Here is a 23,047-nt window from a genome sequence, read left to right as displayed (position 1 = left end):
AATGTATTTATATTTTTCTTATTTACAGTAGTTAATGTGATGTAATTTTTAAATGTTTTTTTTTTTTATATCAATATTTTAGAGTTGTTGGTTCAATATTCAAAGACATTAAACAAAAAGATTAACGTTCGTATAATATATTTTTCTATAACCTTCAATTCTTCCAGAATTAATTTGAAAAATATTTTAATATTTCAGTGCAGGAATAATCATTACAAAATTTTGTTAAAATGTTACGTTTAGCTTTTAACCTGAGTCGTTAGAGTAGAGTTATATCTTTGAAACAATAAAATAGACACGAATATTTTATTATTTACAAAATAAACGCCTCTGAATTTAATTCAAATTTCAATTTTCATTTATAACGTGAATTTATGCGAAGCTATTAAAACATTTTATTATAAAATTTTGCGCCTGTTAACACAATGTTAACAAACATTTCATAATAAATATCAATTATATTGCTCAAAATGTCGAACATCATTCTTATCGTGTCGTAATTTACACAGTTTTGTATTTAAAATGAAAGAAAAATTATTTACGGCGATATAATATTGGTAAATTATTATTGCACTCTGTGCCTACGTGTGTCGTATTTATTATTTATATACCTAATAAAGCTACAATGAAATTTTTTGTATTCAAGCGTTGAGTTTTACCATTATTGGTCCATGGTTTTACTCAGACTAAATAACTCTTGATCGGTTTTTTAATAAGATTTATTTTAATTGATTGATTCGATTAAATACATAAGGCAGCACATAATACTATAAAATATATTTATTCAAAATAATATTCAATTTATATTTTATAAACTCTTCTGATAACGACAATCATGGCAGTGCTTTGGGTACTTACTACCTTCATGAAATCCAAGCAATTGTCGTTTTTCTTCTGGCGTAAAATCTGTGAGGTTATTAATACCAAAGGTTGCACTATCGGATTCTGAATTATACTTATTAATTTGCGCCAACGCTTCTACAAATGCCGCATAATGTTTGGCTTCATCGACGGCATCTTTGTACACTCTATGATACGTCTTTTTGAATATTTCGAAAAGTTGAGGCGCGTCTTCTAAATGATAATATGGTATTACATGTTTAGAATATGCCATGGTGACCACTACCAGTATGACGAAGCAACGGATTCCCATGTTTTTTGTCCTCTAAACTTGCTTGTCAAGAATTATTCTGTACTAGTGATATTTTCTAGTGAAATATAATCTTTATATATATTGTACGTTAATATCCGTATCGCCAGGTGTAATCATAATACCTAATTAAATTTAAATAAAGAAGTGATGATGCAAGATTTACTTTTTCCTTTTACTTTTAAATTATAGGGCAATATGTGAATTATGTACCGTTTATAAGTTTAAAAGATAAAAAGGATATAATATATATTTTTAAGGATATATACAGAATTATTTGTGAGAACAAACAATTAACATAGTATGTACTTAATAATGTAGGTAACTGCTCAAGTGAATCTAGTAAACTATAAGAAGTTTTCAGTGATGATACAGGATTCAAATTAAAATGAAAATCATAAATAATACTTCTACGTTTACTTGTTCATACTTACATGTTTAATTATTTAAAATTATGTATTTGAAATCCCTGTATCAAAAATGTAAGTTCTGGAAGTACCTATTCGTATTCGATCCACGTGAAACATAATTTATCTGTGGAACCCTAAAAACCTTTTTTTATCTAGCGTGTCAAATAAATAGTCACGCGTTTAAATGATCACGGTTTTGCAACTATAATTAAGTTATAATTAGTCGAAAATTGTGCTTAATTATTTGTGTTGAGAACAGCTAATATATTCGTATAAAAACTTAAATCACTCCTGCCATCATTAAAAATCGTTTGATACTTTTATTTTTTAAACTGATGAATCAGTAAAAAATCTCTATTTGACCATTCTTGCCATGATCAAAAATAGATTGGTTCATCTTGGTTCATTATAATGCCTTAAAAAGCAGACAATAGCAAACTTTCCTCTATTAAATTTATAAAAAGACTAGCTTTCCGCCCGCGGCTTCGCCCGCGTTTTCAAAGAAAAATCTGCATAGTTCCCGTTTCCGCAGGATTTCTGGGATAAAACCTATCCAAGTTACCCTCTATATGTGTGCTAAATTTCATTGTAATCGGTTGAGTATTATAAACAGTATTTGCGTGAAAGAGTAACAAGTATGTACATACTCACAAACTTTCGCATTTATAATATTAGTAGGACTTTATCACAGCTAATTTTGATATCTACTGTAGATATAGTTAGTTCTTTTACAGTAGGTTTTGTTACTGCAGTAGCTGTACGTCAGTGCAATCGCATGGATGGAACATTTTCTTTATGGTATGATGTTGGAGCGCGCATCCCGCAAGGTAGCATGTTGTGACTATTTATCGTCAGTCATTAATCATATCTTCCACACATATATTTACATAGACCATCTAAAATGGCAATTTTATTTTAAATGAAACAAATCACAGTTTTATAAATTTGTTTTATTTTTAATTTAATGTGGTTCACAGATTAAATAATTCTTTCATTAGATATACGTATGCGTAATAAAGTAAAATATATTGCGTGCCAGTTGCCTTAATTTCAATAGTTCTATTTTCTAATAATAATCAATTTTCTTTTCATTTCTTATTCTCCTTATCTGTAAAAATATAATGGAAATATTAAAAATACATATTTTGTTAACATTATTTTCATAACTTTCAATTTCTGGGCGTAAAATAAGTAATAATTATTTTCTATTGAAGATTTTTTCAAAAATCGTTACTGAGATTACTTGTACACGCATTAACAAAAAAAAATCGTAGATATATGTACCTAATCATAATAAGTCACATACGTCTAAATATTAACAATTTAGATTTACAAAATATATTTTTATTAGATAGCAACTTATCGTTCGAATTCAACGAGAACGCATAAGAATTCAACGTATGCTGATCAAAAACGATTGCTGTGTTTACTTATTTGCTCTTTTTTTACAAACAGGGGTGCCGATAAATCATGTAAATTTTTCCGAACGGTGGTAAATGGTAGAACTATGTAATAAGGATTAAAAGTTCTACTAGGAAAATAATAAAATAAATTAACATTTGAGCTTGAGTTTGCACTTAAAATGATATAACATCGATAGAGTACTTTCCAAAAAAAAACTCCAAAAAAAATCTTCAATGAAAAAAATTATGCAGAATTTTGCCTGTTATTTTTATCCACGCAGTTTATAGATAATGAAACTAATCTTGTAAATGTGCCTTAGAACACCACACGTATTAGCTCGGAGCTTCGTACACGCGCGCCCCACAGTCCAGTAAATAGGAACTTCTATATTGTTTCAGACCAAATCTATCTGAATACCCATAAATTTCAGCCAAATCCGTTTACGTGACAGAGCAACGTACATACAGTTTTTCACATCCGGAGACTCAGATTTATTATATGAACAGCTTTGCCTAAAGGATGCTACGTATTTTAATATTATGCAACTTTATATGGTTAAAGTAGCTATTAATATCTACGATACGATCCGATACATTTATCGTAATCATAACCGTATCGAATCGTGTACACACGATAGGTATATCAAAGCTAGCCCCAAAGAGCTTTTTGTCTCAAGTTCGAAATTTGTAACACAAAAGAAACATTATTTTTACGTCTCTACGTCTGATAATAATAATGCCAGATAATATTATAATATGAAGCTGGAATAAATGTTATCATAATTACGTTAAATTATGCAACACTGCAAATATAAATAACTTACCCTTCTTATGCTCGGGATGAAATCCTAAAATTTGTTCAAACTCCTCCGTTGTATAGTCTGAAAATCTGTTTATATCGTATGTCGCCGAGTTTTCTTCATTTAATTTATTTATTAATTTTAACGAATTAACAAAAGCTTCATAGTGAATTTGTCGGTCGTGTTCGTCTTTATACACTCGCTCGTAATCTTGAATGAATTTTTCGAAAAGAATTTCGGCTTCTTCTAAATTGTAATGTGGTTTATCTTCTGCTACTGCAGCTATCGCTAGCAAAATAACACAAAATGCGACGCGATACATTTTAAAAGTTAGTGCCAGTTATCGATTAACTACTAATAACTGGAAAATCAAACATCGCCTATTTATAAGGATTTTATACGTTGTATTTAATCCGTTTTCGTAGAAAATCGAACAAAAGACCGCGTAATATACCTTTTAGATATGGTTATTGCATTTTTGAACTGATAAGAAGAACATAGTGGAAAATTCATAGTTGTATTTAAAATCGCGAATTACTTACTCATGCATAGTTCCCGTTCCCGTGGGATTTCCGGGATAAAACCTATCCAAGTTACCCTCTATATGTGTGCTTAATTTCATTGTAATCGGTTCAGTAGTATTTGCGTGAAAGAGTAACAAACACACGCATACATCCTGACAAACTTTCACATTTATAAAATTATAGTAGGATACGAGAATTGTACTGTAGGTACATTAGTACACTGTACATATTAACTCAATGATTGTATACAATTAATATAGAACATTAATAAAAGACCACCTTTGATATGATAAGTTATTCTAGTTATTGTAATTCTTAAAGTTGAATGATGTGATAACGTAGCTTTATTAAAATACGTGCCTTTGTGTCCTTATTTCAAATTTATCAGCTGTGGCATTAATTATGAGCTGAAATAGCTTAAATTTCAGTGTAGCACCTACATAATTTAAACTTTATTTATCATATTATTATAGAATATGTTTAGCTATTCCTATAAAATACCAACTTCCAAATAAAACAACCATTATTTCTTTGTCTTTATTAATCAATTCATGGTAACTACATCACAGTAAACATAGGACAAACTAAATCAACAAAACAAAATACAATAGTAACAACTTTTCATCTAGGCACAGATAAAATAAACACACAGATAATAAATTAATCCTTATTCGTATAGCAAATGATGATCTGCATTTTCAACGAAGACAGTTTGTTGAACGGTAAATTATTCGAAAACGGCTGAACAAGTAACACTAATATAATTCAGTCACACCTGAGTCGAGATAGTGCCAGATAAACAAGCTCACAACTTGGTTCGTCACAATTAAACTACACTATCTACTGAATTCTAACTAGGTACATAAATATTACTATCTAGGTACTATTGTAAATTCTTACCTTCTATGTTTTAAGGAAATGTTTTGCAAAAATAAAGTAATAGTTAATGTTTTGTACTTAAATTAATACACAAAAAACACAGGTTCTATAACAATTTTTAAGTTATATAGAGTAAATCTTGTGATTTGAATAATTTAAACAGATAACATGTATATCGCTTATCAATCGGTTTTTATATACCTTAGGTAACTTATGGTAATACAAATTTACTTTTATTTCTCAAATAAAAATATACAATTTTGAATCTTCCCAATATCCTTTGAAGAAAATTTCTTTAAGATTTGAACTATATTCCTAAGTAAATTTACCAATTCCAGATCATAGGATTTGTTAAAAAATATATTAATACTTTCTGTTTCAATATTAACCAGAAAATTTATAATAATATTATAAAGGAAATTAAACCAATACTGACAAAATGAAAGATTTTCTAATACTAGGTATGCAACATTCATCAATGTACTACTATGAGGCATTTATATCACAAAAATCTAAACTATAAGTAAGTATCACTGATCGGACCCGTTTGTGGTATTGGGGGTATTCCTGAAAAAAAACATATTTATCCAAAATAAAACTACTAATAAGCAATAACGTTTAAATACCGTGCGTGAGCGCAGAACCGAAATATAGAGTTCGATCCCCGTTGAAAAAAATTATATTAACCTGCAAATTTTTGTAAATTATCCGTAAAAGTAGGGTAGACTTATAGGTAATTTATATAGAATAAGAAAGTTCTATTTGTGCAAGAATTATCAAGACTATAAGAGAATTTATATCACAGTAATATCTCAAAAATGAATGCAGAAATATGCCTCTTGTCAGTATTGTGAACATAATAATTGGTTTATTAATTTATATTTTCGATAACAGCAGAACTTCCTCACAAATTTAATTAGATGCTCATAAATTGATTCGTTAATTAAACAAAACATGATCCTCTGTCTAATGAGAATATTAAGTGAAGCTGTTTATTAATAACACATTTAGCATTTAAAATGGCGTAAACGTAAACTGTTTAAGTTAAATGTTTATTATTTATTTTAATATAACTTTTATTGTTTATTTTACTATTTTACTGTGATCTGACAAAAATACCTTCAAATAAATAAAATAATGGAGCGAGTAGGGTAGGGCGAGGCTAGTTGAGCAAATTTTCACTTGATATAACTCCTCAATGATAAGTCCCAATGAATTGTTAAGATGATGGATTCGTAATTTATCCCTTAGCAAAAGTATCCATAGTATTATTTTTGTAAGAAGTCTAATTTAAGAGCTACCATTAGATGTACCTATATACGATGTACGAGATTTTTTGATTGCCCAACTTATTCCTATGCTCAACAAGCCCCGCTCTACCCAACTGAATGTAATCTTTTCATTCCTGTATTTAAAAAAAAACAGCATCTCATATATACTTACTTAACAATAAGTTCCTTAACTGGTCACTATCACAGAATAATGGATCTGGTATGACGTTCTCTAGCTGTTCCTTTATTAAGGGTTTCGCGTCGCACCACAATACATGGCCGTTGTGTGACCACTCTTGTACAAGCATTTTGATGCTCTGCAAATAAGTTAATGGAATTATTATAATTAAATTATAATTGTATTTAGTAGTTACAAGTTAAATCAATGAACCGAATGACTGAAAATCAGACTTGATAAAATTGAAGGCGCTACATATTTAATTAAGAGACTATGCTGCGTATAGATACGTATTTATTCGATCAGTAATTGACTATAGGTAATAGAAATGTGTTTATAATCAAGCAAAATTTGATTGAAGTCATCATATCACTTAAAAGACGGGATAAGAAGTAACGAACAATTTTGTTATCAAAGTAACAACATTGCAAAAATAATATGATTTGCTCCTTTTATTTTTACGTCGAAAACCAATTGTTAAACAATCGACATTCAAAACAGACAAATGAATACATTTAACAAATTAGATCCACTACAATAAACAACATGAAGATCATAAATTGAAACAAATTACAACAAATCCTTGTGACATCAGTGAACAGTTTGCAGCTCACTGTTTGTTATTTTAAACTGGAATTCCTTTAAAAAGCGCAACATGAAACGTAGCAACGTTGCAAAGCACTAATTTCATTTGCTTTTAGGCAGTTGACACGTTCACGTGGCCGGAAAACTGTTCGTGTACACGTTCGTGTATAAAAATATTGTTTTCATTTATTTTTAAGGGAATGTTCTATTTGTATTTTCTTTCCTACAGACGGCATTATCCTGTATGGGAAATTAAAGGAAAACATAACCAGATTTTTCATAAAATTTTACAGAAAATTTCTCAACAATATTCATGATATAAGAAATAATTGCATTATTAATGTAAGTTCTATTTCTTATATCATTATATTATGTTGTGTTGTTAATATGTCATATCCTAAAATCATGTACCTACTACTGTTACATTACAGCCATACTCAAATCTTCAGTTCAAAGAATCAAAAAGAATGCACTATGTACGGCTAAAAGCTGCACTTTACTCCTCTCATTCGTCTAAAATATTAAATTTTGCACTGCAGACTTTTTATTACAATCAAAGAATTTTAACGCGTAAATTTTTATACAACGTGTTTTCCGAATAGCTTGCCTATTTCAAAAGCTAATTTTTATACCACTAACGCAGTGAATATAAACAACGGCGTCGAGTAAAGTTAAACACGACTGCTAACGAGACGACCATGTTTTTCTTCCTTTTTTTACACTAGAAACCCTGATTAAGTAAAAATAACTACTCCTGGCTATAAAAGAAAGCCAACGTATTGTTAGCTTTATAAACGAGGTTTTTGTAATGTTAATAGAAAGCTAATACAACGGAAAGTGCACTATAAAAACACGATAAACAAAATTCATGTTTAATTTCATTCAGCGAGTTTGTAATAACGTCGGGGCACTGAGCAAAGAATGGAGACAAATTTGAATCATTTTAATTAAAGTTCTTGTATGAATCTAAAATTATGTAAATTTACCATTCAATATAATCTATAATTACATAATATACCTAGTTTATGTTTGGGTTTAGTGTGTGTAGAGCCTTTTTTTTAAGCTATAATTGCATATAGCTTATATCGCGGGCCTTGAGCGCGGGGACCGAATTGAAAAATTCCGTAACGAAAAAACCTCACGCTCCACACTTCGACGGGCGGAGGTGTGGCTTGAAGGCATAGCATGCAATAGCTTTACCGCGGCAGTCCCAGAGTACCACACGTCGTTTTTTTTTAAGTGGGGAAATCTTGCATAGATACCCACGGCCTCCGGGGGAGGGGCCGTGGGTTATGTCGGATTCCTACCGATCAAAACCCCACGGCCCACTGTGTTCCGTCAAGCCGCATCAACGAGAAGGCCACGGGTATTGGTAGAATTCATCCGTGACAGTGTATGTAGAGCCTACTATAATAAAAAACGCGGGAGCCAGTTATTCGTTATTCGTCTATCATTTAAATATGTAGTCAAAATAACAATAAAACACATTTGTTTCGTTATCATACTCATACAACAAATCGCATATGAAACTAAAGTATTATTTCCTAAAACTGGCTATATTCGATACTAATAAAATATTATAATCCAAACAATGTGAATAGCCGAGTCAATACACGATAACCGCGCACGACAAAATTGGCTTTCACGAATAATTCAGCGTTACAATGCAAATTGAAAACTAGTATTATAATCATGTAGTATGCCGTAAACATCAGTTTAATTCAGGCGACCGCAGACCACGTCAAATCACATACAATGTTGATATTGAAACCGCAGCGTTGGCTTAAATATCTCTGTTATATCGTAAATGAGGGGCAATGCTGCAGCCGCTCTCCTAACCGCTTTTATACGAAAATGAACGCGAGCAAAAATTACGCTATTTACGCTTTAAATGAATATGAAATTAATGTAAGAGCTATTTACTGTTGTAGCATAATATTGAATAAACTAAATGGGGAAAACACGCACAAACTTTTTCCCCAAAAAAAGTAACGTCTCGACAGTAGGTAGTTTTTAAATTTAAAGGTTTCACAATTTTTTTATACAAAATTTTGTATATTATGTTAACATATTTTTATTTTGTATTTGTGGCAGTTTTAATTCTTACGTGGCTTTCAATATCTTTATTTTTATAAAACACAATTTCAACATATCCGGGAAAATTAGAGATAAGTTACACCAATTTAAATATTTTGTATGTGTGTATTTGATTTTATTTTATGATTCATTTGATATAACCATTTATTCATCTAACATGATTAATTAACTATTTCAGTTTACGATATTCAAGCCTAATTTAATTTTCATAATGACCTTTTCATTCGAATAATAAACTTTAATGAATATTTTAATAAATACAGGTAAATGTTTCGCTGAATTATATAAACATTTTGAATATATTGAGCGGAAAAGTTTTAATATGTAAGGAATATTTTGGTGAGGTAAAAGTATTCGGTCTAATGCTTTTCATCGCGCAAAACATATCAGTAATGGGAGGGTTCTCGTTGTACTAACTCCGGCGAGTCAAGCCGACCCATTAACATCACAAGCAACGCTCGACTCTGAATTTCCAGCCTGCAGGAAAATTTTCTTTTTCCATTCTTTAAACGGCGAGCATTATTAATGCGGTTAAACCTCTTTATACGATTGGAATATTCAGTAAAACTGAGTTACTCCCGAGTTGCACGGCGAAGCCGCAAACTAAGCATCTCAATGATTCAGCAATATATTCTACAATCTTGCTTTTGGCGGCGCTACCGACCATTTCTCATATTTCACTCACTATCAGATATTACTCGTATAATTCCTTTTAAATTTATATCCGCTTTAGAATTCCGTGAGCTTTATTGTTGTTGAACATCTGCTTTCAAATGTTATGCAAATTATTTTATTCTTATGCGCTTTATTTTACCCGTGGTTGAATATTAAAACCGCATTTTATATTCAATAATAACAGAAGGTTTGTATTGTATTCATAACTTTGGAAATTATTATTCAATACTTTGAGAATACCTGTTATAATTATTTATTGTGAAGATTATATTATTCGGCTGAAATACCAAGAACCGCGATATTCATATTATAATATCAAACTTGAAAAATATTAACGTACCTTAACCATACATGAGAATAATTAACGAACTAATTATGAGATCAAAATTGCCTACAATTAAACACAACATAAATTAGAAATTACGAAATTCAAATTATAAGTTTACTTCAAAATACTTTCTTACCTGTAAAAACGTAAAATCAACCCGTGTGAGAGCATCACAGTAAATGATCAGCATTCTGGGCCAGACCCTGGGCTCGACGACCAAAGTCCCATTCGGAACTAAGGAATTAGGTGGAACCGTTACAATTTCCACAGCACTCTGTTCTACGTTATAGTTCTTAAGTGAAATTAACTTTGAGCGAACTCTTTCAGCGCTAGCGAAGTGTAACCCACCGATTGGATGCATTGCGTAGTGAGGCGGGAGATTGCCGTCCTGGAAAATATAAGCTGTATGAAAATGTAATAAAAAGTGGAAGTATGGATGTTTTATTAAGGACCAAGTGGGTTGCGGTAGTTCTGTTTCGCTCTCAGCTAATTTTCCGTATAAGTATTAAATGGACAGGTAATAATTTCGAGATGTGCATTGTGCATCCCGTTCGATATCGCATTGACAATCAACATGACAATGACATTGCGGTTCTAAATGGGTCTTAGTACGCAATAACAAAAAGAAAAATGATGGTCAGAATAACGACCATCAACCATTACAAATTTTACACTTTGGAACTGTTGTTTTAAGGTAAAACATTTAGAGAGAAAAAGAAGAAAAAAAGCAAATTAAGAATATAACTACATCCTAAGAATTTGAGCATACAATTTAAGTTAACAAATACATATTATGTAGCTAATCAGTACTTATCAAACATATCACGCCTACTTATCTATACATAGTTATGCTCTATTAGTATTCAAGCTAGAAGTAAAAACACAAACACTTTTATCTTACAAAAATACAACCTACCTGGAAAAAAAGTAACTAAGTGCTAGCAATAAACTCACGTTAACGTATCGTATATCCAACATCGGGCGGGACTGATAGTAAAGCAGCAGCAGTACGTCAATGGCCACCCCGCAGCCCAGGCCCACTTCTATCCCGAGCAAGAGGCAGCAGATGAATGTACCCACTAAGGGTATTAAATCCAACCCTACAAGTATAAATCTTGTTTGTTAAAAGTAAATAGCTCAGCTAATTACTAGATGTGGCATCGTAGCTTAGCAATCGATCTTTATTCGAGGAATTTGGTTTTAATATTGCAATATTTTAAATGACATATTAAGGACACAATAAACCTATCAAAAAGTATAAATAAGTGGGCCTGCCACCTCTATCCTGAGCAAGAGGCAGCATATGAATGTACTACCACTAAGGGAGTTAAATCCAACCCTAAGGGTATAAATCGTGTATCTTTTAATAGCTCAGCTTATTACTAGATGTAAATGTTTCATTTTACATACACAAACCCGCTATTTAAAAACCTTGTAAGTTGTGAATAGGTACACCAAATGTCATACAGCGAGCTTTTCTTCAGCAATCAAAGCCCAAAATATTAAGATATAAAATATTGTACAAATAATTCAAAACATCACGTTTTGTTTTTCAGTTAAAGCTCATTTTAAATAACTTCTATTAAGCCAATTAGAATTATCAAATTTAGGTTTCTATAATTACTTTTAGAGGTATCAAAGAGTCTAATTATAAAGTTAAAATGATGTTCATTGTGGAATTTGTTTTGCCTTTTTATTGAATGCTTGGTTAACGTAAAACTGATAAGATTTTTTTTATGAATCAGCAAAGTTATATACTGTTTATCTAAATATAGCAAAATTGTTCATCGAAGTAAATCAATCGATACGCTCCTTTAGGAAAATATTTGACTGGCGTAAATAATTTACGATGTGGTATCATGTAACCGTGGGCGCGCGAGGATACAAATTTAATGAGACAGAAATAACATTGTACCCGTAGTTTTACAAGGCAGGTATGTAATTTTCACTATTTATTTAGGTAAATATTAAATATACTCTTTGTTTTCATTATCAGAATATACGAGAAATATATTAGAAGATAAATGCCATCTATCGATTAACAAAATATTGATGTAATCGTAATACCTATGAAATATAAAAATTGCAAATGTTACAGAGAAACAAAACAGTAATTATTCTTACATTTTATCTTCATCGAAATGCTTAAACAAGCTAAAAGCGTTTCAATCGAAAGCCAGACGAAAGTTCACAAAGAACAAACAAGCATAACTTATTTCAATCTCATGCCTATGCAAGCGTCGGTTGCGGGAAAACCTCAAACTGTATTGAATTGTGAAAAACGAACAAAGCTCTATGATTGGGCTCGATCCGATCGTGCGATGTTAGAATCCCGTTCGATTGAAGCCAAATTCAAAGCTCACTCGCAAATAGAGTTACTTCCTTAAACCGACGGATAAATACACTTTGTCCTTCGCTCTATACTCTATACATCCGTTTGTAATGTGGGACATCAAACGAACATTTAAACACCACCCGAGCTTAAAATTATTCAACAAATCGCTCTTCATTCCCCATATTTCAATTTCCGCATATTAAACGAAGCTTGCTCTATTCTCGTTATGATTTCGAAAGGAGAACTTCATTAATGCTGACGTGTAATCAACATTGTATTTAGTTAAAGAGCGAAACTTATCCTTTTAGTATAAATTCGTGGATTGTATAGGTAAATTCCTTGTATTTAAATACGGCTTTTTATGCATACTGTTCCACAATATCTACTCAAAATATTTCTTAGAAATAAGATGATGCTTTTAACGACGCGTAATATTTTTTTGCAAAGCCCTTTTTATAGTTCACTGCTAAAGGTATTTTAGTTTTTTGTACCCCAATAATAAATATTATTTGTAAGCAAGTGTAATCACATGAAAAGTTTTCGGTACACGCGAAAAATAAATCAGAGACAACGTCGGGGAAAACGATTAAAGAGAGTGCACGGGTCCATAATAATGAATAATTTATTTGAAGCTTGAAATACGGACTTATATGGCACACGGTCCATGGACATTGAAGCTTGCAGGAAGGGGTGAGACAATACACGTAATGTTCTTTATAGAATTTATTGTCCGATCGCAACTGACGTTAATATTGCGTTAACGGCTTTTAAAGTGAATGTAGCCGTCTACTGTGTAAGAATGACACACAGCGAGTGTTCAGCATTTAAATATAATAGAGGGAAATTATTTTTGCGCTTTTATTGATACAACGGCATGATGGCAATACTTCGAAATGTGAAAACGGGGAATTTAGCAGTTCATTGTATTGAAAAAAATTTGGAATTTTATTTTTGACTAGTAGGTATTTCGGTTCAAACAAAAGGCTAAAAAAGCACCTTAATTATTGAAGGCTTTATAAATTTTCATTATTTCTTTCTGTCTACATTCACATGACTTTTTCCGAAAAATTGTTAAATCTGCTTGTAGCTATTTTAAAACATAAAATTATACTGTAAAAATGTGAATATATTTCAGGGTAAAATGCACATACAATAAATAGGTGTATATTTCATATTTTTTTAATTAACACTTTTTGACCAATGGCAAATTCCTGATAGAATGTAGAACGGAAGGTTTGAAGCACGCACTCGTCATAAAAAAAATAGATAGACAGAAAAACATCCGTAACATAATCTGGTAGACAAAGATTAGATACTATAAACACATTTATGACGAGAATATAATTACATTCATATTAATCTCCTATTAGATTTACCCACAAATTATCATCTTATACCAAAAGAAACACATAAATCTGTGAAAAAGATATCAAAATACATTAATTCGGGAATATCAGTGACGGTTATGCGATATCACGCCCGCTCCGGCGGGATTAGGTTCGATCCAGCACGAATAATCTAATGAGACGACGATTTACGTCGGGAATATAGCGTTGATACCTGATTACATTTGTACCGTAATTAAGGAGATTTCAATGTATTTCGCGTTGTATACTGACAACCGCTAATTCTGCTAAGCCCGCGCTTTGCATGTTAGACCGCTATTGTTTTTGATACTTTTATTGTATTGGTTTAAAATATTATTATAAATAGAAAAGTAAGAATTTTACTTTTAAATTAAACTCTAGAAACAAAATTGTATTATTAGGTTAAACTACACAAAATTCCTGTCTAGTGAAAATATAATTAAATATTCAATATTAATGAAGATAAAAATAGCAAGTGAATAAAAGATATTTATGAAGATCATATTCGCAATATAAGTGAATTAAGAAATATATTATTAGATGGAATTTTTGGCCATTGATGTGAGATAAATATTTGTTGACAATCAAGGGTAGCAGAGAATATTATAAAGAAAAACATATCTCATTGACTAATTGGTATCAGACTTCTATTTAGCGCAATTCCCAGCTTAAGTTTCGGTTTCATTACTTCTCCGCTAATTGAATACTTAATAAATATAATTATTTTAAACTTTAATAAAATTCTTTATAAAACAACGTCAGTAATTGGAACAGCCGAGTCAGTGGCAAACTAATTAGAAATTAAATTACTGACCCGCTGCAAATCAAAAGCACTTTTGAAGTTGTGACTAAAGGAGTTTCTTAAGAATTTTTCTTTGGTAAATAATAGGCAAAGGGAATCTTGATGATCCAAAGTAGTAATATTATAATGGCCTTTTAAACATATTATTACTATTTATCTTTAATCTTGAAAAACGTTACTACTGAAAATCTAAAAATAATTCTTTATTGAGTGAATGTTAAGCTTTTGTGAAAATTATAAGGGAGAAATCGTACTAGAGTAATAGCGCTAGGTAATAAGGCTGTAAGTTGACGTTCTGAAACAATATAGCTTACATTGCTGTGTTTATCCTGTGCAGTCTTCGTGTAATTTTTATCGATAATCTTAATTATGTTGTTATTTATGAAAACATCACACTAGATTTAATTGTATCATTGCACAAGATCTTTCTTACTGCGGAAAAATAGAGTTTTAGATTTCGTAATTAAAAGCAAGCAAATCAGCTGAAAACCAGATTGCAAATTATTATATTACATCGCACATGTAATAAAAATATTTAAATTAAAACAAAAAAAATACCCGTATCAAATCATGATTAAAAAAATCACAGAAAATGCAAAGACGTCACGCCACCTTCACGCTGCCTGAATTAAAATGACGCTCGACATGCTTCGTGGCCCTTACAATATATCGCATCATTGACTTTAAAAATTCATCCCTTATTTAAACTTCTAAATAAGATGCAGTTCCAACTGAAAATATTTAGTCTTGGTAGTGTATCAATGAAAGCTTTTGGAAAAAAATCTTAAAAGCTTTTCTTATCCGCTCGTATAGAGCTTAATAATTTACAATTTTTTATGGAGTGTGTAGGTACTGTCTTTTTGGATCTAAATTTATTCATTATAATATAAATCTTCTAGAATAATATAATGGGCGATTTGAATGAAGAAAAAATTAAATTAAAACTCAATGTAGCTTAGACGTTTTCGATCATTGTGCTGCCACTAAAAACGATTTTCTTATTAAAGTGAAACTTTTATTACATCGTCTCAAACTTTTTGGTTTGTGTAGCGCATGTCGCGGGACGCATGATACGTACGATAATTATCGTACAATTTATATGATAATTTTTAGTTAAATGTTTATAGTGTGAAAAAAGTTTCACTTTTACCGTGGTTTCATAAAACCACACAACATTTTATTTTTATTTATCTATCAAGATAATATATTATGTAAAGCGTTAGAATAATTCCAGTTAGAATATTTTAAAACAAAATTAAGTCGGATTTGTACCCATATCATTTTATGCAGCTTGAAGTTTATTCACTATACAGCGTCATGCAGCCGCGCACCAGACTAATACGTTACAGACTACATACTTCACTTTATGAACCGTTTTATTTATTTTCTTTTTGCTCAGGATATTTCTATTTAGATAAACATGAATTTTGTAAATATTTTTGTTCTATTTTTGAAGTGAATAGTAACCCTTCGATATCCTAAAATTGTTATGTACATACAAAAGATTAAGGAAAATATCATCTAGCTACGTACAATGTACATGCATTTATATTGTATGCAATTTAATCTTTTATCAAGTATTTTGAAATAAATTATTAAATATAATAACCAAGAAGCTTATATCCTCTTGATAATAACTAATGTTAAAATAATTTTCGAAATCCGTAAAATTAAAAAAATTATAATTATCTTCAATAATTAATTACCTATTAATAATTATTAATTAAAGTTAAAAATTAAAAAACGAAATAATTTAATAGAACTTGTCACAAAACCATCTCATGTAAAGCAGTCAAACAAAATGAACTTTCAAGCTACGATGACACAGACTCGCAATTTTACTACAGGCGCTTACATTTCTATTTAACTCCGTTATATATGAAATACAATCTTATAAAACATAATTTTATTTTTAAGTTCTTAATGTAAAGAATATAATCTAAAATTACATTAAGAATGTAATTCAATTTTAACGTAAATTACCTTCCGTTTACTAATGTTGAGTAAAATTTGAAAATAATTTGAAATTTTTATATAAAGTTCACAAAAATCATTTGTTATTCTTAATATTTAATGTTATCTATCAATTTGAAACTAAAGCAAGGTGGATTAGTCAAAATGAGCTTTAGGAACAAGAACATAATAATATGTAGCTACTATTGGTAACAAAATCTTTATTTTTAACAATTTAAATAATTTTCTTATTTCTACTTACTGTTGGTCTTCCATAATTTCTTCAATATATCCAAATCAACCATATGCAGAACTGCACAAACTATAACAGCTGCTAATGCCGCTCTTGGTATAAAATAGAAGTATGGAGTTAGAAGTCCTAGTGTTAACAATACCACCATACCTGAGAATATGATTTTTATTAATTAAATAAAATTTCATTTGTATTCTTTTAGATATGAAAATTTCCACATTGTTTTGATTTTTAATTATTTAGAACACACTAAATACCACAGAAAGAATAAGTAAATAAAATACTGAATTATTATTGGAGTCGTTAATGTTTTCCTTTGCCGTAACAGTTAATCTTAGCACGAAAACTTTAAACTATGCTATTTTAGAGGACATTTAATAAAAACTTATAAATTGCTTTACCCGGTGAAAATACTAGATCCAATTTTATTTCACAACTCTATTTAAATCACAAGACGCAAGACAAAAACTTTTCATTTATTTTGCATAGAACTCTTTCAAGATATGTCTATGATATCAAACTTTGCTTCTTAAGATAACAAAGCTGTAGATTTTCAACTCAGAATAGAGACTAGTTCAAAAGAGTATTCGTATATCAAAAATTCAAAAGCCAGTGCGACAGTAAACTATGTTGAAAACTTTTTGATTTATGTAGCCCCTACGGCCTCGCTTCCGTATATAGAGCACTTATTTCGACATGAATAATTTCACTTCCAACCCATTTAACATATTATATATGTTTTACATTTATAAGAACGCGTAAATCGAGCGACAGCTGCTCCTGAACATAAATTACAATGCCTAAAAGAATAACTGAGAACTGTTTCAAACTTTGTGTATAACTTGAATCACAATGGAGTATAATCTAATTTGTTCTGATCCTGCTTAATCGCTTACATGGTCTATCTCTTTTAGTCTGAACACATGTATATAATATGTTACAAAACAAAGAAATTAATTAGCAACCAAGGACCACTTAACTAAATGCTGGATACTAATTACAGAAGTAGAAGTAAAGTCTAAAGGTTCCAATTTTAAATGCAATTCAACATACCATTCTAGTGAAATTTTGATTATTTGAATAGACTCTACAAAACCGTCATGTAACAATAAATTACCTGAAAAAAAGCGATACATACCAGTGTAAAACCCAGCCGCAGGAGTCCTAACTCCCGACGCGTCGCTCACCGCGCTCCGCGTGAAGGAACCGTTCACGGGGAACGAGCGGAAGAACGAACCGATAATATTGCAAACGCCTAGAGCAACTATCTCTTGAGTCGCGTCCAACGCTTTGCCTTTCGCTGAAATTTGTTTTACGAAACTTCGTTAAATTGCCTCCTCTTTAGATCCTACTTAAGATTTTAACCGGCCCCACAAACTGTCAAGTACTTATCGTTACAAAAGCAATTAACGTGACATCACGTAGCGAGGTTGTTGCAAGCGTAATTCCGACGGAAAACATTACGGAACGATAAATAGAATTAGGTACAGTGGAATTACATATTTCATTATCGTCTACTTTATATTTCCAAGTTGTAATATTTTCGCTCCGAAAATCTACAAGCAAATCAAGCACCTCATAATTATAATATTCACACCCACGATGATATGGAATTCAAATATTGCTCGCCTTATATAATCTCGGGTAAATTTCTTAAGCACACGTAAATAAATAACCACGAATGCCTGAAATGTGTAATGTGGCTCAGCATATTCATACGTGTACCTAATAATTGTATGCATATAATTGTATGTAAACTCTGAATTTAAATTAACGCTTTTAAAAACATTCTGAAAATACATTAAAGTATATACTTCTAAAACAGTTAATATTATGCGATAAAAGTTATTTTTGAAATCATCAGACTCGTTCATTAACAGCTCCCTCTTTCTTAGTTATAAAGACTGCAAACAACGCTCAGCATGGCACGATTCGTGAACACAATAACAAAGCATTTCTAAGGCTTTTCACAATATAATAACATGTGTTTTAAGAACAAAGAACATCATTCAAATTCATATTTTCATCGTGCCTGAACAAAACGGCCATTTTTCAGTTTCAGATGAATTATTTCCACTGTCACGTCATAATATGTCGGATAATGCCGTGAATATTGCAATATCATAGTTTGCAATATACGTATGAGAATAGAACGCTTGTCGACAAGCCACTGTAACGTAATGCAGTTCTAGATAATGCATTATAGAAGCTGTCTTATTGCTGTTGCGATACTAACATCTTATGGTTATGTTGTCTCGCTAAATGTGCTTTTGGGACGATGTATGCGGAACGTTTTAGTAACATACTGTGACTGCGTTCAGCTTGATATGATTGATATTATAGTACTAGAATATTGTATACACTGAGGACGCTTGAATCTGACAAAGTAATTTACTACCAACGTAGTCGTATCACGGTGATATATCAGACACTTTAGTGGTAACTGATTGACTATTATTAGAATACTTTTAGGTATTGTAACATTGACATATTCCTCTTAATAATAGAGAGCCAACAATATTTTCTATAAAATTATAACGTATCCGCGGTACTGCATAATAGCGCATCTTATAATCGAGTATACTCCTTATTTTCTTTGATTAGTTTCACGAAAAAGTATACTTACTTAAAAATTAAATATCAAACCTTCATAATTTAATTGAGATTAATAATAGAAATATCAATTATATGAGCACAATATAGCTACACGTAGGCGTAAAGAATTTATTTATGTTCTGAAACTAATTTGCTAAAAAAAATCGGAATGCCGAAATTAAAATATCAATTCATTCATAAGACAAAAATCCGTGGGGCGGGTTATACGTAATAAATATTTGTTCAGTATATAGTCTAAGAAAAATATTTGTTAATCACACTAGCTGAATTTAACTTTTACTTTGAGGTGACGCTTTCCACACCTTTAGATACAATTCAATATTTAAAGCAAGAGCAATATCATAGTGTATCGTATGCTTACACAATATTGCATTTACATTTCTATTCTTAGAGTTAACTTTATTATACAATAGCGTTAGAATATTCTTACCTGCCAACAATATCTGTGTATCGATCAAATACCTATTTAATCAACAAAGTAACGTTCAGGCTATGTATAAAGTTTCAACGTGGATGAGTCTATTCGATACTAACTCGTTGTGAAGGTATCCGTTATTTATAGAAATAAGATCTTGGAAATAAAATTCCTATAAATATAATCAAAGAAATTATGATCGCAAATAATGAGACCGTAAATATAGAAATAATAAAAAGGAATATTTCATTAAAAAGCAATAATTTCTGTACCACTCGAATCCTTATAGATCCTTACTGATTACTTATTGATGAGTAATCACCCCGTGTTTTCCAATAAGAGAGCATAATAGAGCATAATGCGACTCAGTGGCGCACAATGCCGAATTCAAAGAGGAAAAATTAAAATTATGTCACTGAGTTGGCATCGATTGCACGCATCACGCGCATTACTTTTAAGAGAGCTCGATTGTGCGAAGCGTTGCTGTAGTTGAAACATTCAACGTTAAGCATTATGCCGCATAATGCGCTTTAGTGCTGTAATTGGAAAACTACCACTATATGCTTTTATAAAAACTCAACAGCTAATACACAAAACAAAAAGTTCCCCGACAATACGCCAATTACAGAACAATAACGGAATAAAGTGAAAATGGAATACAAACAGATTTATTCGAAGACATTAATGAACTGCTGAAGGACAAGTGACTTAAAGTTTCCGCTCGCCTTACCCGCAAGTGAAGCTTATTAACGCTTTAAACCCTTTCACTACAAAAGGCCCGACTACAGACTACGGGGATAATTAAATCGTCCCAAATATTTTGTAAAAGGAGAGGAATTATAAACGCTATAAGATAGCTCTTTGGTAAACCTTTCCCGAACATAAAGCAATTTGTAATTTCAATGAATAGATTTTATTAGAGATTAGATTTCTATTTATTTCCACGAACTTCTATCGCGAGTAATAATTCAGAAATATCTGGCTTGGTAATTCGTCCTACTCATATATTAATTAATTTAGATATAATATCAACATATTTGCTGAATAGTTTCAATTATTTCTAATATTTTCTTCTCGCCTACGAACGATTAACAATAAGTAGTTTATTTTTGAACAAAAATAACAGTGGACAGCTTAAAGCTTCACGAAAGTATAGAAACAAAATATATCAAATTCAATACAAAAAACAAAGAAATACTTACAAAATGCCTTGGCAATCGCCACATTAGATATTACCCCCACAAGTGGGACCACCAGCAGACCAGTTCCCAGTTGTGAGAACATCTCGCCAGCACTCACAGTGGTGTTGCCTATAGTTGAGTGGAATGGAGGCACTTGGGGTTTTGGTAAACCTGGTGTTATGTTTCCTGCAAAATAAAATTATTTTGGACTTATTTTCAAGGAGATAACTCTAAGGTGTTTGGGCGGAACTAAAAGAGATGGAAGGAGAAAGTAATCATTTAAAATTTTCTGATATACACATAGACTCTGTTCGTATTACAATTTACCAAGAAATGGTACACACGTGAGAAAATATTCCAAAATTAAGTTGCGCTTCATTCGCCCGAAATATCCGAAAAATATGTACTACATTTTGTGAAAAATTCTATGAATGATCTAATCCGACCTTTGCCCAATATAAAATATATCCTTTTTTGTATGACATTTGTGTTGGTCGAGCTACGATTTGGCTTGAATAGGCAATCTCACGCTGGGACGCTTACCGACTCTCTACAAATGAGGGGCGTGAAATAATCATTTTAAATGCTAATGTGTTTGACTGGTGTTGGGAAAGGAAATCTCTTTACATCTATTTTCTAGATATTTATTCTATTTTCGCCCGATTTCAACCAGTAGGTAGTGCTGTTTACAAATAAAAATTTTTAAATTTGTACCAATTCTAAATTCATCAATGTTCTTAAAAAATACGAAAATAATTGATGTAAAAAGTATTTTATATTTTTGGTTTGAGTTTATTTATGCGGCCCGTCCCGAGGCGAAAACCGCACTTCTAGTTTAATACCTCCCCTGAGAGTTGCTGTAATTCAGAAGCTGTCGTAAAATGTGTTTGATTTTACGTCCAAGGATGGATAAACTTAAAACATCGATTCTATCAAATATCATTATTTCAGGGACAAAAATAAAACAAACATTTTTATGATAGTATAAAAAGAAATTGGAAAAATAGGACAATAACGTAGGTGGTTGGTTTATAAATAAAATGCCTTCTAGATCTAAATCAAAATAACATATAATAAAGTCCTTATGAAGTATTAAAGTCAATGTTATTTTTTACCCGACTGCCAAAGAAGGAGGGTAATGTTTTTCGAGTGTATGTAAGTATGTATGTATGTCTTTTCCTTTGTGACCACCTGTAGCCTAAACGGCTTGATGGATTTTGATGTATGAGGTATCGTTAGATTTGTCTTGATTACGGGAGTGTCATAGGATACATTTTATCCTAAAAGTCCCACGGGATAAAGACATAATAATATTTTTTCTAAATTTCCCTTTAAAAAAATATGTATGCGGTATCATTAGATTCATTTCAATCACGGGAGTAATTAATATAGGATTTTTATTCTTTTTTTAGTGTGCAGTCGGGTATTTTGTTTTTTTAATAATTAAATATCTAATGACTAAAATACAAGATAATGAGTGTTTTGGAAAAACTATGTACACAATTTTATATTTAGGTAGATTCGAGTTAACATTAACTCTACAATCAAGGGCAGAAGGGCTTTTGTGAATTCAATAAAATTCTAAATTATAAAGAGATAAAACTAATGTTTATGTATAATCATCTAATTTATGATTTACGCAAACATAATTGCAAGACATAAATTACCCAAGGAGTCACAATAGGGCCGTGCTATTGTTGACGAATTGTCGCTTCCGCTATTGCATCACGTAATGCGCTCTATTATAATTGACTTGGCTGGTTATTCACATTACTTCATTATATATTTGAGCACTTGTACTGTATTAAGTACATTATATAGATAC

General features: G+C 31.0%; 3 protein-coding genes across 3 annotated transcripts in view; all 3 read right to left on the bottom strand.

Moving 5' to 3' along the window:
* Positions 1-737: 737 nt before the first annotated feature.
* Positions 738-1,184, bottom strand: LOC123695625 (cysteine proteinase-like). Its single transcript, XM_045641532.1, has one exon. The coding sequence runs from the start codon at positions 1,151-1,153 to the stop codon at positions 809-811; it is 345 nt and encodes a 114-aa protein (XP_045497488.1). The 5' UTR covers positions 1,154-1,184; the 3' UTR covers positions 738-808.
* A 1,310-nt stretch (positions 1,185-2,494) lies between these two features.
* On the bottom strand, positions 2,495-4,140 carry LOC123695493. The gene is made up of 2 exons (XM_045641359.1): positions 3,788-4,140; positions 2,495-2,668 (listed from the first exon to the last, which is right to left on the bottom strand). The coding sequence occupies exons 1-2, from the start codon at positions 4,083-4,085 to the stop codon at positions 2,649-2,651; spliced, it is 318 nt and encodes a 105-aa protein (XP_045497315.1). The 5' UTR covers positions 4,086-4,140; the 3' UTR covers positions 2,495-2,648.
* A 670-nt stretch (positions 4,141-4,810) lies between these two features.
* LOC123695913 (sodium-independent sulfate anion transporter-like) overlaps positions 4,811-23,047 on the bottom strand; it is a 32,376-nt gene continuing 14,139 nt past the window's right edge. Inside the window, exons 6-12 of the mRNA XM_045641872.1 lie at positions 21,244-21,408; positions 18,149-18,310; positions 17,020-17,160; positions 11,255-11,400; positions 10,437-10,688; positions 6,610-6,754; positions 4,811-5,733 (exon numbers count right to left, since the gene is read on the bottom strand). Coding sequence (XP_045497828.1) covers positions 5,684-5,733; positions 6,610-6,754; positions 10,437-10,688; positions 11,255-11,400; positions 17,020-17,160; positions 18,149-18,310; positions 21,244-21,408 — 1,061 coding nt within the window. The 3' untranslated portion in view covers positions 4,811-5,683. The remainder of the gene's footprint in view (positions 5,734-6,609; positions 6,755-10,436; positions 10,689-11,254; positions 11,401-17,019; positions 17,161-18,148; positions 18,311-21,243; positions 21,409-23,047) is intronic.

This window comes from Colias croceus, chromosome 11 (assembly GCF_905220415.1).
Source record: "Colias croceus chromosome 11, ilColCroc2.1".
Lineage (NCBI taxonomy): Eukaryota > Metazoa > Arthropoda > Insecta > Lepidoptera > Pieridae > Colias > Colias croceus.
The sequence above is the reverse complement of the archived record's forward strand: the minus strand, read 5'-3'. Positions and strand labels throughout refer to the sequence as shown.